This window comes from Terrapene carolina, unplaced genomic scaffold (assembly GCF_002925995.2).
Source record: "Terrapene carolina triunguis isolate 2854851 unplaced genomic scaffold, T_m_triunguis-2.0 Scaffold68, whole genome shotgun sequence".
In the NCBI taxonomy this organism is placed as follows: Eukaryota; Metazoa; Chordata; order Testudines; family Emydidae; genus Terrapene; species Terrapene triunguis.
Genome location: NW_020664419.1, coordinates 78,725,376 through 78,740,678, shown reverse-complemented (window position 1 = coordinate 78,740,678; position 15,303 = coordinate 78,725,376). Strand labels below are relative to the sequence as shown.

The window sequence follows — 15,303 nt, the reverse complement described above, 5'->3', positions numbered from 1 at the left end:
TTACCCACGAAAGCTTATGCTCCCAATACTTCTGTTAGTCTCAAAGGCATCAAAGGGCATGCATTCTCTGGCTTCCAGTTCCCCAGCTGTTGCCTCTCTTGGGTGGAGACCTGCATCTCTCTCCCTTCTGACCAGGGTATTTCCAGGCTGCAGAGTTCTCTGCCTTTATTGTATTCTCAGAAAGGGACTCTGCAGAAGCAGTTTTGCTTACTTTCTTTTCAGAGAGTAATAAGAGAGTGATTGTCAAGAGTTATAAGTTACCATATAGCTCTTTCTATTTATTCCTGGGGCAAAGGCAGTAAGTACAGAAAAAAACATGAAAAACCATAAGCGAAACTACACGCATGCTAATAAGCTTACCAGAGATCACCCCAACTCCAACATGGGCTCTGTCAGGTGATTAGTCCTTAAAACCCACAAAGGGGTTTCTTCTGTGATCACAAATTCATAACAGACCCAGCCAGTAGGCCAAGTCCTTCCAATCCTTCCCTAAGGATTGGGGTCCTCTGGTGGACCAGAGGTCCTGTCCGTTTGCTGGATCAAGAAGGCGGCCCTGAGTCTGTTTGAAACTAGGCTATTTTATCGAAAAATTATTTCTTTGTCTGTGGTTCCCTGGAGAATCCAGTTTGAACTAGTATTTTCAAACCTCTCCAGTGGGTGGCTTCAAAGTGATAATAACCAAAGGAATTACATTAGCATACCCCCTCCTTCTAGAGAAGTTGCAGGTAATCTCACAACAATACAAACACCTGCATTTTTAATACAATTAACATTAACATTAATTCAATGAGATTTAACTTAATTAAAGTTTGTCCACGATACTGTCCCCGTCACATTAGGCTCCCAAAAATCATGAAATTTTAAAATAATAAAAAGTCGGGGTTCTTTTCATTTTCCTTGATTTTTGAGCCTTTAGGGTTCATGTTATTAAGCTTTTCTCTGCAATTATGAGAAAGCTAGAAAGTTTTTAAATGAACAAAGATTTTGGCGTAACCACCTGATTCTAAGAGCTGGGGCTTGTTTTTTGTGGAACAAAACAAAACACAATGACAACAACAAAAGCCAACAAAAATCAATCAACACCACACCAAATATTAAAAGACTTGCAATGAAATCACAGGAGTTTGCAAGATTGAGGAAGAGACTTTTATAGGAAATAGTTATGTAGGGAGAGAATACATGGTTGTGGGAGAAAGGAGAGAGAAAGTATGTGAGTCTGAACTTACATTCTGCATATTGGCACTAGCCATGTGGTATGCTAGAAAGTTATACCAGTACATACAGTCCTCTTGAGCTGGAGTAGGTATATGTAGTTTATAATGTTTCTTGTACTGATTTACTATCTTTTTATGCAGGTCCTGCAACAATGAACAGCAACAAAATTTTCAATTAATACTATATCAAATCCTGGGCTAAAATATTTCTATTCGTTTTTGGTTTTAAAATATTTTATTGAATGAATGAACTCAAAATTTTAATTACCATCTCTATAAAAAGTGAAATAAGCATGTAAGTTCACTAAATGCACAATCTGAAAGGTTAATTTTTCTCCTGCAAAATTTTTCCACACTATCTTTAGGGTAGTCCCATGTCTAGGTCAGGACCATATTTTCACTAAAGGAAATCCCAAAGTTCTGGGAACATCACACCGTATTTGTCGAACATTGTAAATGTATAAAGCACTTTACAAAATAAAATCATTCTATGACCTTAGGAGCTCACATTCTATATGCAGAAAGTAGTCATCTATTTGCTTTTGTAGTGCAGTACATGACTATTGTGAGCATTTACCTTTTTTGCATTGCATACAAAATATTACTTTATGGAGGTAGGAGAAAGATATTTTGTCTTCAGGGAGAGAAGGGGTCTTGAATTTATGAAGATTCTTTCTTGCTTTTGAAAAGATCACTTTTAGCTACTTTTATCTTCTGAGTTCCTGGAAAATTTAGGGTGGGAGTTTCAAGAGAATCATGGGACCTATACTTTGAAGTCACCTAGGTTTTCTTCTGAAAATCCCACCCTAAATTCTATGCCCTCCAAGTACTAGGCTCACTCACTATTCATTCAGTAGTGAAACTATGGCATCCCTAGATGTGAGATGATTTTTGGTGGGACTAGGAGGAGGATTTCATGTATGTCCCGCTCCAGGACCACCTGCAGTCAAACCTAGAAAAAGTGAGACAATAAAAGGCTTTCATAATCTGTACCTGTAAAAACTCAGTTTATAATTAATTTCAGGCCTCAGAGGATGCATTATTAAATAGCTAAGATCAAATTCTTCTTGAAGCTAGTTATCCCTCTGTGACAGAGTGCTGGGCAACAGTAGTTACACCAGCACTCTGATCACTGGATCACCAATTAAATCACCCCAGAGTAAGCCTCCAGGGGAAAAGCTGTAAATTGACAGATTGTGGATGGGCAGGAGAGAGCAACAAGACTAATTAACCCACTATCCAGAAAGTAGAAAAAGCACAAGAAGGAAGTGCTCAGGGAGGGAGAGAGACTGGAAGGCTTTTCAGAGGCAGAGCCAGGAGAGATCACTCAGAGGGAAGATGCATTCTGTCTCCCCCATCCTTGGCTGAGTGAGCTGTTGCCAAGTATATGCTATTGTAAATTCTGAGCTTCACAAGTTGTAAAGGTGGTGGGAAAGGACACTGTAAATAAATTACAAAAGGTGATCGAGGAAAAAAAGATTTCCAAGCAGTTCTTGGCTAGAAAAGAGACAGGAGCAGGACGATGTCCTGTTACGCCCTTTCTCATCATTAGCTGCCAAAATAGATTAGCGTTATTTTCTAAGTACTACTATGGGTTTATAGAACCAAAATTAATAATAGTTCAGCCTTTGCCTGACCTACTTTTAACTTTATTCTCCAAGTCATCCACTGAGCTTTGAATGTGCTGACCATTTGGTATGTCCAAGATACGAATTTGGAAACATTATGCTCCAATTATGGAAATAAACTGGAAGTGAAATATGGGAAACTATTTTTTAAGATCTAAATTTAGAAGACTTTATGCTTGTAGTCAGCCTTGAGTTGTAAAGCCCTTGTAACTTGCATAAGTAACTCGTTGTTGATCATGTTCTTTTGCTTTCTTTCCTCATTGTTAGTTTTGCTAAATGAGTGTGAGCTAGAAGGTGATGGGGAGAGAAACTGAGAAAAATAGACTATTTGCAATCACTATCTCATTCCTTCCCTAGGTTTCATTCAAGAGACCACCAATATGCACACACTTTTCTATTTTCTGCATTTAAAATAGACCAAAATAGAAGTGGTAATTCCAATTCTAGTGTCATCTTGACACTTCTTGATATCATGTAGTGATGTGGATATTGCATCATCTTCTACTAGCAATGGGTTATACCCAGAGAAACAAGAGACAAGAGAAGAAATGTATTTGAAAGAATCTCATAACTGCAAACATGCCCACTGTCAGCCCAGCTCAATGTTTTCAAATTACTCAGTATCAAAATAGTCAAAAGTGATGAATGGTTGGGGGGGAAAAAAACGGTTTAATTAATTTAATAGGCATAGTTAAAATTAACTGTATTTAGAATCTATCTTTACAAAAATGGTTGGTTAACATTCTATAACATAGGAATGATTTTAGACCATGGCTATTTTCTGTTACAGAAGTGTATCTAACACACTAGGCCAGGGGTCGGCAACGTTTCAGAAGTGATATGCCGAGTCTTCATTTATTCACTCTGATTTAAGGTTTCGGGTGCCAGTAATACATTTTAACGTTTTTAGAAGGTCTCTTTCTATAAATCTATAATATATAACTAAACTATTGTATGTAAAGTAAATAAGGTTTTTAAACTGTTTAAGAAGCTTTATTTAAAATTAAATTAAAATGCAGAGCCCCCCGGACCGGTGGCCAGGACCGGGGCAGTGTGAGTGTCACTGAAAATCAGCTCGTGTGCCGCCTTCAGCACGCGTGCCATAAGTTGCCTACCCCTGCACTAGGCTGACCAATGTTAAAGAGTAAGTATAAACTAGAGTTGTGGTTACTGTACCTGAAGCTGATCGCGATTCTTCTCTGTGAGAAAGTCAAGTTGAAGATCATGCAAATAATAATGGAATGACTTCCCATTACGATCACAAAATAAGAGAGATTTATTAACAAATTCTTGCAGTATATCTTCCACTTCTTCAATCTCCATATCCCAAAGAATACAAAGCACCTAAAAAAAAAAACACATTTTAAAACATAAAAGGGGTAGGACTAAGGAAGCAATATGACTACCCCAAAATTACAAGAGGTCACAAAATTACTTATTTCTTTGACAACAAAGAACACATTAATTAATGCATAAAACTTCCTACACAACAGACAAAACAATGAGGTCAGCAAAGTTAACTTTTCCTACCAAACTAGGTTACAGATCAACCTAGGTTTACATAAAAATGCAGGATTTAGGCATTTTATTAGCACTAAATATTACCAAGAAATGCCTGAAGTTCTTGAGGAGGGATTTCAACCTCCAAAACAAGCACATATAGAATCTTTGCTTAAAATAACTAGAGGGAAAGGGAAGGGGAGTCTGATGTCCAAAAATATTTAGACTACTATTGGACCAGGTGGCAAGAAGTCAGTGTATTTAAAATGCACAGGGGAAAAAATGACAAACATGGTAAGGACACACTCTAGATATGAGTTTCTGAGAAAAAATAACAATAGGTTTTCATTTTTGGGAGAGGGAAGTAAGGCTTGTATTAGTTTACTTAATTTGTTGGTTGGAAAAGGGTAGGATTATTTAAGGAGGACTTTTTACCTGTAATAGTGGATTTATTTTTTATTACTTATATCTTGCAAATATTAGAATGACACAAACCAAGAAGTTAACCTTTGCTTCTAAAGTAAAGAAATACTTTTTATCAAGGTACAATCAAAATACGTCTCCCCCAAATCCTGCCTCTCACACTTCTTGCATGATGCACACCTATATAGCCACAGATCTCTGAAAGTGTTTCATTTGGAAACATGGCTTAAGAACTAACATTCTTAGTCTAATCCTTTCTGAGACCATCTGACTGTCTTACACCTTCTCAGTAAGTGTAAAGTGTCTTGAAGTTTTGAAAGGGGATGGAAAACATTCAGTTGAACTGCATCTAAATCGTTTCATATGAATGCCAACTATCTTAAAAAGACAACCTAGGACTTTGGGTAGTGTATCAGACATAAGAAAGGCCATACAAGTACAATATATTTTCATTTAATAACAATCTAATTCATTTTCTAAGAGTAGGGAACACAAGTTTTAAATAGTAATTACTTTAATTGATTTTGTTTATTATTTTTACACACACAGTCAATATTGTATATTTTTAGTAGAAGCCATATGCCATTAGTAACCAATTTCATTTAATAATCTTACCATACCTATGCGGTTTTGAAATAGAAGTCAACCTGGTTTAGTAGTCTCCTTTAAGACGCAAGCTGCACAGGGAGGTAATCAATGCATTTGAAGACAACGTTAAGATAAGTGAAAATATATGGTGTTCATCAAAAGCCGTGATAGGTAGCAGCACAGGCTACCATTAACAAACACACTGTTTTGGGTTTTTGGAGGAGTTTGTGCCAGGGGAGGAAGATTGGGAGTGGGTAGACAGCCCACAAGGGAGAGAGCATGCGTATCCAGGCTAGGCACCTCCTTCACCCTTGGCTCTCAGGCTCTCATTGGCCAGCTGGGGTAGATCAAGGAACTGATTGGCCCAATGCTTGTCCTCTTCTCCCAATAATTTAAATTTCTTCCTGTGCTTTCAGGGCCTTTTGTCCCCTTTGCCTGCCCCATCCTCCCTTCTCATAGTTGTAGTATAGGAGCTGTTTTTAGAATGCTACAGATCTGACTGCCAGTATTAGGATCAGGAAAGAATTTTTCCCATTGGGCCAAACTGGCAGAGGCACAGAGGGTTATTTCACCTTCCTTGTAATATCACGGAGGCAAGATAAAAGGAATAGGATGTGGAAGGTTAATGAGGAATTTATAGTAATGTTATTTTGTTACAATTTGCAACTGATGGCCAGCACAGATAAAGGCTAATCGGCCACATTGCAGAGGTAAATCTGTAAGTCTGTACTGGGACCCCCCAGGGGTCTGTACTGGGACCAGTCCTATTCAACATATTCATAAATGATCTGGAAAAAGGGATAAACAGTGAGGTGGCAAAATTTGCAGACAAAACTACTCAAGATAGTTAAGTCCCAAGCAGACTGCGAAGAGCTACAAAAGGATGTCACAAAACTGGGTGACTGGGCAACAAAAGGGCAGTTGAAATTCAATGTTGATAAATGCAAAGTAATGCACATTGGAAAACATAATTCCAACTATACATATAAAATGATGGAGTCTAAATTGGCTGTTACCACTCAAGAAAGAGATCTTAGGAGTCATTGTGGATAGTTCTCTGAAAACATCCACTCAATATGCAGCGGCAGTCAAAAAAGCTAACAGAATGTTGGGAATCATTAAGAAAGGGATAGAAAATAAAACAGAAAATATCATATTGCCTCTATATAAATCCATGGTACACCCACATCTTGAATACTGCGTGCAGATATGGTTGCCCCATCTCAAAAAAGATTTATTGGAATTGGAAAAGGTTCAGAAAAGGGCAACAAAAATGATTAAGGGTATGGAATGGCTTCTGTATGAGGAGAGATTAATAAAACTGGGACTTTTCAGCTTGGAAGAGAGACAACTAAGGGGGGATATGATAGTGGTCTATAAAAATCATGACGGGTGTGGAGAAAGTAAATAAGGAAGTGTTATTACTCCTTCTCACAACACAAGAACTAGAGGTCACCAAATGAAATTAATAGGCAGCAGGTTTAAAACAAACAAAAGGAAGTATTTTTTCACATAACGCACAGTCAATCTGTGGAACTCTTTGCCAGAGGTTGTTGTGAAGGCCAAGACTATAACAGGGTCAAAAAAAAACAAACAAAAAAAAAAACCTAGATAAGTTCATGGAGGATAGGTCCATCAATGGCTATTAGCTAGGATAAGCAGGGATGGTGTCCCTAGCCTGTTTACCAGAAGCTGGGAATGGGCGACGGGATGAATCACTTGATGATTACCTATTCAGTTCATTCCCTCTGGGGCACCTGGCATTGGCCACTGTCGGAAGACAGGATACTGGGCTAGATGGACCTTTGGTCTGACCCAGTATGGCAATTCTTATATTCTTAAACTACACCCAGGATTTTGCTTGTGAACTTTGCTTAAGGAAAAGGGGAGACCAGAACTCTTCACAGATCTAGATACCACTTCAGTACCCCCTTATATGGGCAGGGCAAGAGGAATCAGAAGTGAGCTGAGGAGAGTCTGTCCCAAGTTATTGGTCATATGCGGGGAGCTATACAACCCCTCACTGGGCCCAGTGAAATACCTGGTATGAGAGAGAGATAGATGAGGCACGTAACACTGGGAAGGAGTGCTAAATTAATCAAATGGCAGCCTGCCACTTAATTCACCCCTGTGTCTGCCTTCATTCATCTGCATGTTCTGACCAATGGTGATCATGCTTACTTACTCAACCTATCTCAACTGGTAACCACTTTTGATATGCTTTTTCAACTTTTGGCTAAATCAATTAAAGTCTGATTAAGAGAGCTATACAAGAGCGAGGTATTACATTATTTCAACAGCTCTTCAGTTACAACTTCTTTTGTTAAATACCAAACTAAGATGCTATTATATGATGATGGAGCTAGTCTGCTGCAGTTTTTTTTTTAAATCACCCTGGTGATAAATTCTTTTCATTAGGTCATACACATTAAAAGAAAAAAAACAACAACTGGTTTTAATCAAAGTGAGGAGTTGTATCTCACTAACAACTATAAAACTTTTCAGTTTTGCTGTTATTACCTTAGTCGGCACCTTAACATCCTTTTGAAGGACAGAAAGATCTTTATAATAGTCTTTAAAATTTTCATTTAACATTTCAACACTCATGGACATGGCTTCATCAAGTGCTTCATAATCATAAGATGATGATTTCCTTATTCTTTTAAATTGCTTATTCTGCAGCTGTCTGAGGTAATATTCCCAACGATTAGGGAAATCTCGTAATAATGCACCTATCAATGACACTACAAGAGGCGAACCTGAAAAACATGAAGAAAAAAGTTAAAATCTTAAATGGAGATAAAAGGTTAAGCAATAGGATCCAATAGTTAAATATAGCTGTTGATGAGGAAGTCAGGTCCGGCTCTTGTTTCTTCAACAAAGGTTGAGGAGGGTGGTGGCCAGGCGAACAGAATATGCTGTTTATGTATGTGCTTGTGATATGAAACTTTTGGGAATTCATCTGAATACTCCTTTCTGTATGTACTCTAAACAGATTGAGAAGGGGTGTAGAAAAAAACTGTATAGTCAAAAACCAAGATAACCATCCATTTTGCTTACAAGCAGAGGTCCAGCAGTAACTTACGTTGTTCATTTAAAATGATACTGTGTTACAGAATGTATGTCCCTTACTTTATTTCTATAAAGTAGAAACTAAAAACTACAAATATTTCTGATTATAAAATAAAAACTAGCAAACTACATACCTTTGCATTCCCCTACAATACTATCAGCCTCTTCTGGCAGATCTGTTATTTTCATATTAACAAACAGAGATAAAATCTCAAGTCCTTTGTCATGTGCTAATCCACTCTCCACAGGAATTTCATACTTATTGCCTGGAGATTTAAATTAAGTATAAAAAAAAAAAAACTTGGTAAGAAGTATGTGAAGTATTTAAATTAGCTTGTGTGCAAGAGGTTAGAGGACTTCCAAAACAAAACTTTAAACAAGGTACATGCTTGGAGACTTGGCTCTTCCTTTTCTGTATGTATACTAAAGTACTTTTGCACAAGAGTGGTGGGAAAAGGAGCAGAAATTGCACTTATCAAAAGCAAACTGACATTTAATAATACTCAAATAATACTCAAAATAACTGTTACAGTGATAATTATTAGGCTATAGTTTAGTATTCAGGCCATCTCCTTCCCCACTCAATAAAGTTAGTATTTAAAACGTACTAAGAAAACATGGTGGATCTTGGCAGCTTAGGTAAAACATCACTGACTGTACAGATTTTGCAAGTGTGTTTTTTGTCATACCATAGGTATTTATGAAACTGTAAAATTGCTAAACAAGTTCCCATTCCAAAGAGTGAACATTGTAGAAGCCCAAATCTAAGACAACACAGAGGGGAGGATGGTCAACAATGTCACAGAATAAAGGAGGATTCTCAAGTGTCGAAGAAGTAAAGGGAATGCACTTGGCAAACATTAACTATCAGACTGTTACATGCTTAAGGGAGGAGACAAAAGGCAGCACACCTAAGACAACTGGTAAATTTGAAAGGCAAGAACTGAAGGTCAGAGAGAGTAAGAAAAACAAATAGAAGGAAATTATATATACATTTGTATAGGTTTGAACAAAAACGCATCCAAGAATTTTAAGAGTTCTAGTGAATGAAACCTCAGAACCACAATAATAAACCTAAATATACTGAGAGTAGGAGAAATATCCCACCGTTTACGGAAGGAGGAAATTAAGTTCAGCACCCGTCCTTGAGAAGTCGAGGAAGGAAGAATGAGAAGGTTACTGGCCAATCTGACCAATATTAATATTCAGGCAAAATCTGAGCATAAGTTCAGTATATGAACATTTGCAAGCAGTATGCAATTACATGATGTCTCTATTAACAGGTGATGACAAAACTTCAAAAGTAATTAGTAGATAATAGAAATATATTCAATATAAAACTGTGTTGTGGAAAAGAATTTCAAAAGTAACTAGTGATTTTGGGTGCTCAATCTGAGACACTTCAAGGGGTCTGGATTTTTAAAAGTGCTAAAAACTGACCCTCTGAAAGCAACTGTCTCAAGTTGCACACCCAAAAACAAAGGCAACTAATGTAACTAGCAACTTTTTGAAATCTTGGCCCATATTGTTACTTGGTTGATATTTATGGTTTTTAGTATTATTTATTATTAGCACAGATTATTAGAAATCAGGTGAACAACAGAAAAAATAATCACTTGCAGAATGACCTCCAAGTGGAGAATGCTATCAAGTGGGACTACAAAAGTCATTTGGGACTTAGTTAATATTTTCATTAAAAATCTTTAAAAAAGACAAATTAACTATGATCAAGTACTCCAATTCCAACAGAACAGACTAGCTGCAAATTGATATGGAGAAATCAGAAAGAGTAGATTCCAGGCAACAATGTCAGATTCAATACCAATATATGAATGCATACATCAATTAGTACTTTGTATAGCCTTGGGGAATATTCCCATAAACATTTTCCAAGTGCATGTGAACAAAATCTAGAAAAAAACCACTCTATTTACAGCTACATTCTCACATGAAGGGAAGGCCCACTGAAGAAAAAACACAACCAGTTTGGTGTTCTCAGTGTCAACGTAACATATCATTGTCACAGGCTCACTTTTCCACTCACCAAGGCAAAAAGGGGCTAGGAGCAATCAGGAGCTGCCTATTCAGCCCATGAAGAAGGCAGAAGGAAGTGGCTTATACACTGTCCTCGTTCCTTTCTCCAATAACCCCTTTAAGTTGGCCAAAGGACTAGTATTTGTGTCCTTCATTGGGAATTACATCATGCCTTCAAACTGTATAAACAGTTTGAAAAACATAAGGGTATTGGAAGGCAGGAAGTAGGAAGGGTAGGATTCTAAAAGGCTTTTCTATTTCGCACACAAGACGACAGAATCTACTTCACAGGCTGTTAAATGTTTTCATGGTCTTTGTTAACAGCACATAGAATTTTCTATGCATATACTTATGGAATTGGAGTGTAGCAGGCAGCAACTCTACCTTGTGTCCCTTAGATCCCCTATTACTTCAGTCACCTACACCTGAGAGAGGCAGAGCATACCTGAGGAATCATTTTTATAACCGAGGTGAAGGAGAAGAAAGCAGTATCCTTTCAAAAGGAACGCAAACATTTAAATAAAAATTCATTAGTTTTAAAAATATATATACATAATTCCTAGGCAAGGAAGAAAACAATCCTTACCAGTCACCGAGTCTGTCACACTCCTATCCCTACTAGTAATAAGAACTTGACATTGATTATCAAAAGCTTTTAATACCCATGAATCCCAAATGTCATCCAGAACCATGAGACACCTAAAACAACAAGAAAAAAAAAAATCAGGGTCAACTGCACTTTTCAAACCAATACTCTGGAAAGTTATTTCATTATTAAAATGCTATCTTTAAGAGGCATTAAACCTTGTTTTCTTTACGTACAACAGTAGTTTAGTTATATTATATATACAGACTTATAGAGAGAGACCTTCTAAAAAACGTTAAAATGTATTACTGGCAAGCGAAACCTTAAATTAAAGTGAATAAATGAAGACTCGGCACACCACTTCTGAAAGGCTGCCGACCCCTGGTGTACATGATTAATGGGAAGTGCACTATTCTGCATAAAGTTCAGGCACAGAGTTACATGTTTAACATGATTTTATCAGCAGAATTTTCATATTCATGCGCATATTCACATCCAGGACAATTCTACACTGAATCACTGGCAAGGGTTCTCACTTTACAACAGTAAGTTGATCTAAAAGGGATATACTACTACATAGTGTACATTATAAATCCTTTTACATTTTCGTGTATGTAATTTCCGTTTTGGCATGCCTTCCTGAATCCACCACACAGAGTCTGGGAAATCCTGATATAGGGACTTTCATTTGAGAATCATAATATGCTTAAGAGTAACCCACCTTCTTGAAAATCTTTCCAGTTCTGCCTTACGTAACATTTCCTCACAATCTACAGCATTACCTCCAAGGATATTCAAAGACTAAGTTGGAAAGAATTTAAAGGGTGACCATGGTGTTACCTCATTTTACAAGTTTTGAAACCAAGTCACAAAAAGGTTAAGCAACTTGACCAAGATCATGTTTTTTTACATATAGCCTAATTCCTCCGACACATCTTTTATCCCACTAATAGTACCTGGGGTATTTGCGTAGTATCAGCAGACGAAGGCGATCTTTAGCCTCCTCAATATTAAGCGGTGGCCTTTGTGAAAGAGAGAAGTCCTGGTCTAATCTACTACAAAGGTTCTGGAGTTTCATTAGGAGCCCTGCCTTGTCTTGTTTTCCAACAGAAATCCAATGTACTCCTCCTGGGAAGCAATCTAACAAAGAAATGATGCAAAGTTAAAATTCATATTTTTAGTTGAAATATATTTGCTATGAGTGACAAATACAAGCAAAATTATGTCAATAAATTACTTTATATATAGCTAAGATGGGAATAAATTTTAGACTCTGATAAGCAGCTGTCAAACTAGATAAATAGTAAGAGTGAACTGCTTATGTCCTTATTTAAAATACTATCCAGGATGAAAAGATACTCTGGGGACCTTTTTCTATGAATTACAGCAATATCCAATGATCCTAGAGTATCAGATGATGATCAGAGGTATAAATACTGGATGAGATTTTTTAGAAATGCCCAAATCATTTAGAAGCCTGAATCCCATTTACCTGCAATGGGACTTAGGCTCTATAATAATTTATGAAAATTTGGTATGTGCATAAAGAAAGGGCATCTGTACCTTCCAAGAGATGGTGATCCCGTAGTGCTTCTGCTGTTAAAACAGACTTCCCACAACCTGCCATTCCATAAACAGTAACCCAACCTGGTTCATTTCTTAAGTTGTACAGTTTCTGTTGAATTGCTTTTACCAGCTTTGGACGAGTAACAAATACAACTGGTCTTTGTGGTACTCCACCTTCACAGAGGACTGTCCTCACTGAAATGTAAAAAAAAAACAAAAAACCATACACAGAAACAGAAATAATTTCTAAGTGATTTTTCCCCAGCTCTTTAAAAACAAAAACAAAAAAAACCACCACACGCCCCCCCCCCAAAAACCCAACAACCCAAAACTTTTTTCCCCCCCATCATAAAAAGTACTGGATCACCAGTTGCTGAAATCCACTGCTTGTCCCCAGAACAGGGGATCATTAAAAAGGGGATAGAGAGTAAGACTGAGAATATATTATTGCCCTTATATAAATCGATGGTACGCCCACATCTCAAATACTGCGTACAGATGTGGTCTCCTCATCTAAAAAAAGATATACTGGCACTAGAAAAGGTTCAGAAAAGGGCAACTAAAATGATTAGGGGTTTGGAATGGGTCCCATATGAGGAGAGATTAAAGAGGCTAGGACTCTTCAGCTTGGAAAAAGAGGAGACTAAGGGGGGATATGATAGAGGTATATCAAATCATGAGTGATGTGGAGAAAGTGGATAAGGAAAAGTTATTTACTTATTCCCATAATACAAGAACTAGGGGTCACCAAATGAAATTAATAGGCAGCAGGTTTAAAACAAATACAAGGAAGTTCTTCTTCACACAGCGCACAGTCAACTTGTGGAACTCCTTACCTGAGGAGGTTGTGAAGGCTAGGACTATAACAGCGTTTAAAAGAGAACTGGATAAATTCATGGTGGTTAAGTCCATTAATGGATATTAGCCAGGATGGGTAAGGAATGGTGTCCCTACCCTCTGTTTGGCAGAGGGTGGAGATGGATGGCAGGAGAGAGATCACTTGATCATTGCCTGTTGGTCCACTCCCTCTGGGGCACCTGGCATTGGCCACTGTCGGTAGACAGGATACTGGGCTAGATGGACCTTTGGTCTGACCTGGTACGGCAGTTCTTATGAAAGGTCTTCCTCCTGACTACCACTTCACAGTCAAGTATTTGGATTTAAATGGAAATGTGGGACATGTAAGCCTTCATTTAAATAATAACCAACAAAACATTTCTTAAAATAAAGTTACTGGACATGAAACTGCACCATTTTCAAACAGAACCACTCTCTCCCCGCCCCATATGCCAGATGAAATATGGAAACATTGGCTAGTGCCAGATCAAACTGCCTCAGGAAGCAGTACTTGAAGCAATATCCTTACTCATTTTATAGTAATTAAACTAGGATTTAATTCTTTATCTTCAAGAATAGAGAATGCAAGCGTTATACTGACCATACGAAGTAACTCCATCCATAGACTTATTTCCATTACAAGAGGAGATAATAGGGATCGCATCCTGAAGAAGAGCAGCCAGGTCTTTGTACCCTTCATGAAGCAGTGCGTTATAGAAGGATATGTATGAATAATTATCTTTTGCAAGAATAATTTTTATTAGCATAGCAGCTCGTTCTTTCTGTGTAGTCTAACAGAAGCAAAAAAAATAAAATAATCTGTTATATACAATCACAAAAATTGGGAGATCTATTAGGTCATCTAGTTCCAACACCTGACTAGTTAAGGACTGTGCTTCTTATTGCCAGGAACACTTGCTGCTATTACAGGTCAGATAATGGACCTGCATTAAGACTTAAAGTTAGGTGTGTATTTGAATACCTTGCTGAATTAAAGTATGTAAATAGTCCCACATCAAGTTTAGGTACCTTGCTGAATCATGGCTTAAGACAGAGGTGGGCAAACTATGGCCTGCGGCCCGTCCTGCCCAGCCCCCGAGCTTCTGGCCCCCGGAGGCTAGCCCCGGCCCCTTCCCCGCTGTTCTCCCTCCCCCGCAGCCTCAGCTCGCTCGCTCCACCGCCCGATGTGGCCCTCAGGCCAAAAAGTTTGCCCATCCCTAGCCTAAGATGTCAGAAAACTATTCAAACGAGTATTCTAAAACATGTTGAGCAGTCTAGGAATAGGAAAGTGATTAAGAAGATTTGCATTTTACCTGTGCTTTTACTTTCTCCTCCTCCTGTAATGTTAGTACTTCATCAGCAATCATATGATCCATAATGTAAGAGGTCTTGATGTCTCTTACCAATGCTTCATGATTCAGAAGCAAATGATTTCGAGATTTCACATCCATTTTTCCTCAGTGCAGAAAAAACAAGTTTGCACAGGAACATGAGCTAGTCAAGACATTAAGAAACTAATCAATTTCAAAATATATTTCCTTTTACAGAATGCAACTTAAGAAAAGTGGCAACAGTATTCCCAACATTAACTCCAGTTGAAATATAGCTGATCTTCAGTTAGTTTCATGTTATGAATTGCTTCTTACTAGAAAGTATACAAGCAACCAACATTTCAGCCTACTACTGGTGTTTCTTGAGAACACTATAAAGATTTTCATATTATCGTCTCTCCAAAATGCTCAGATGCTTATGTCCAGCTGGGCTGATGAATGTAACAGATTAAGAAAACAGAGGGAAAATCCCACCTCCTGCTTCTGTCCATTCCCAACCACCAAACTCCTACCTAACTTCTAAC

General features: G+C 37.7%; 1 protein-coding gene across 2 annotated transcripts in view; it reads right to left on the bottom strand.

Moving 5' to 3' along the window:
- APAF1 (apoptotic peptidase activating factor 1) overlaps positions 1–15,303 on the bottom strand; it is a 79,326-nt gene that overhangs the window by 55,561 nt on the left and 8,462 nt on the right. For both annotated transcript variants that reach the window (XM_026648857.2, XM_026648858.2), the window contains 9 exons: positions 14,762–14,942; positions 14,050–14,239; positions 12,609–12,806; positions 12,002–12,185; positions 11,046–11,158; positions 8,560–8,691; positions 7,874–8,112; positions 4,019–4,186; positions 1,227–1,358 (listed from right to left, as the gene is read on the bottom strand). In XM_026648857.2, coding sequence (XP_026504642.1) covers positions 1,227–1,358; positions 4,019–4,186; positions 7,874–8,112; positions 8,560–8,691; positions 11,046–11,158; positions 12,002–12,185; positions 12,609–12,806; positions 14,050–14,239; positions 14,762–14,899 — 1,494 coding nt within the window. In that variant the 5' untranslated portion in view covers positions 14,900–14,942. The remainder of the gene's footprint in view (positions 1–1,226; positions 1,359–4,018; positions 4,187–7,873; positions 8,113–8,559; positions 8,692–11,045; positions 11,159–12,001; positions 12,186–12,608; positions 12,807–14,049; positions 14,240–14,761; positions 14,943–15,303) is intronic.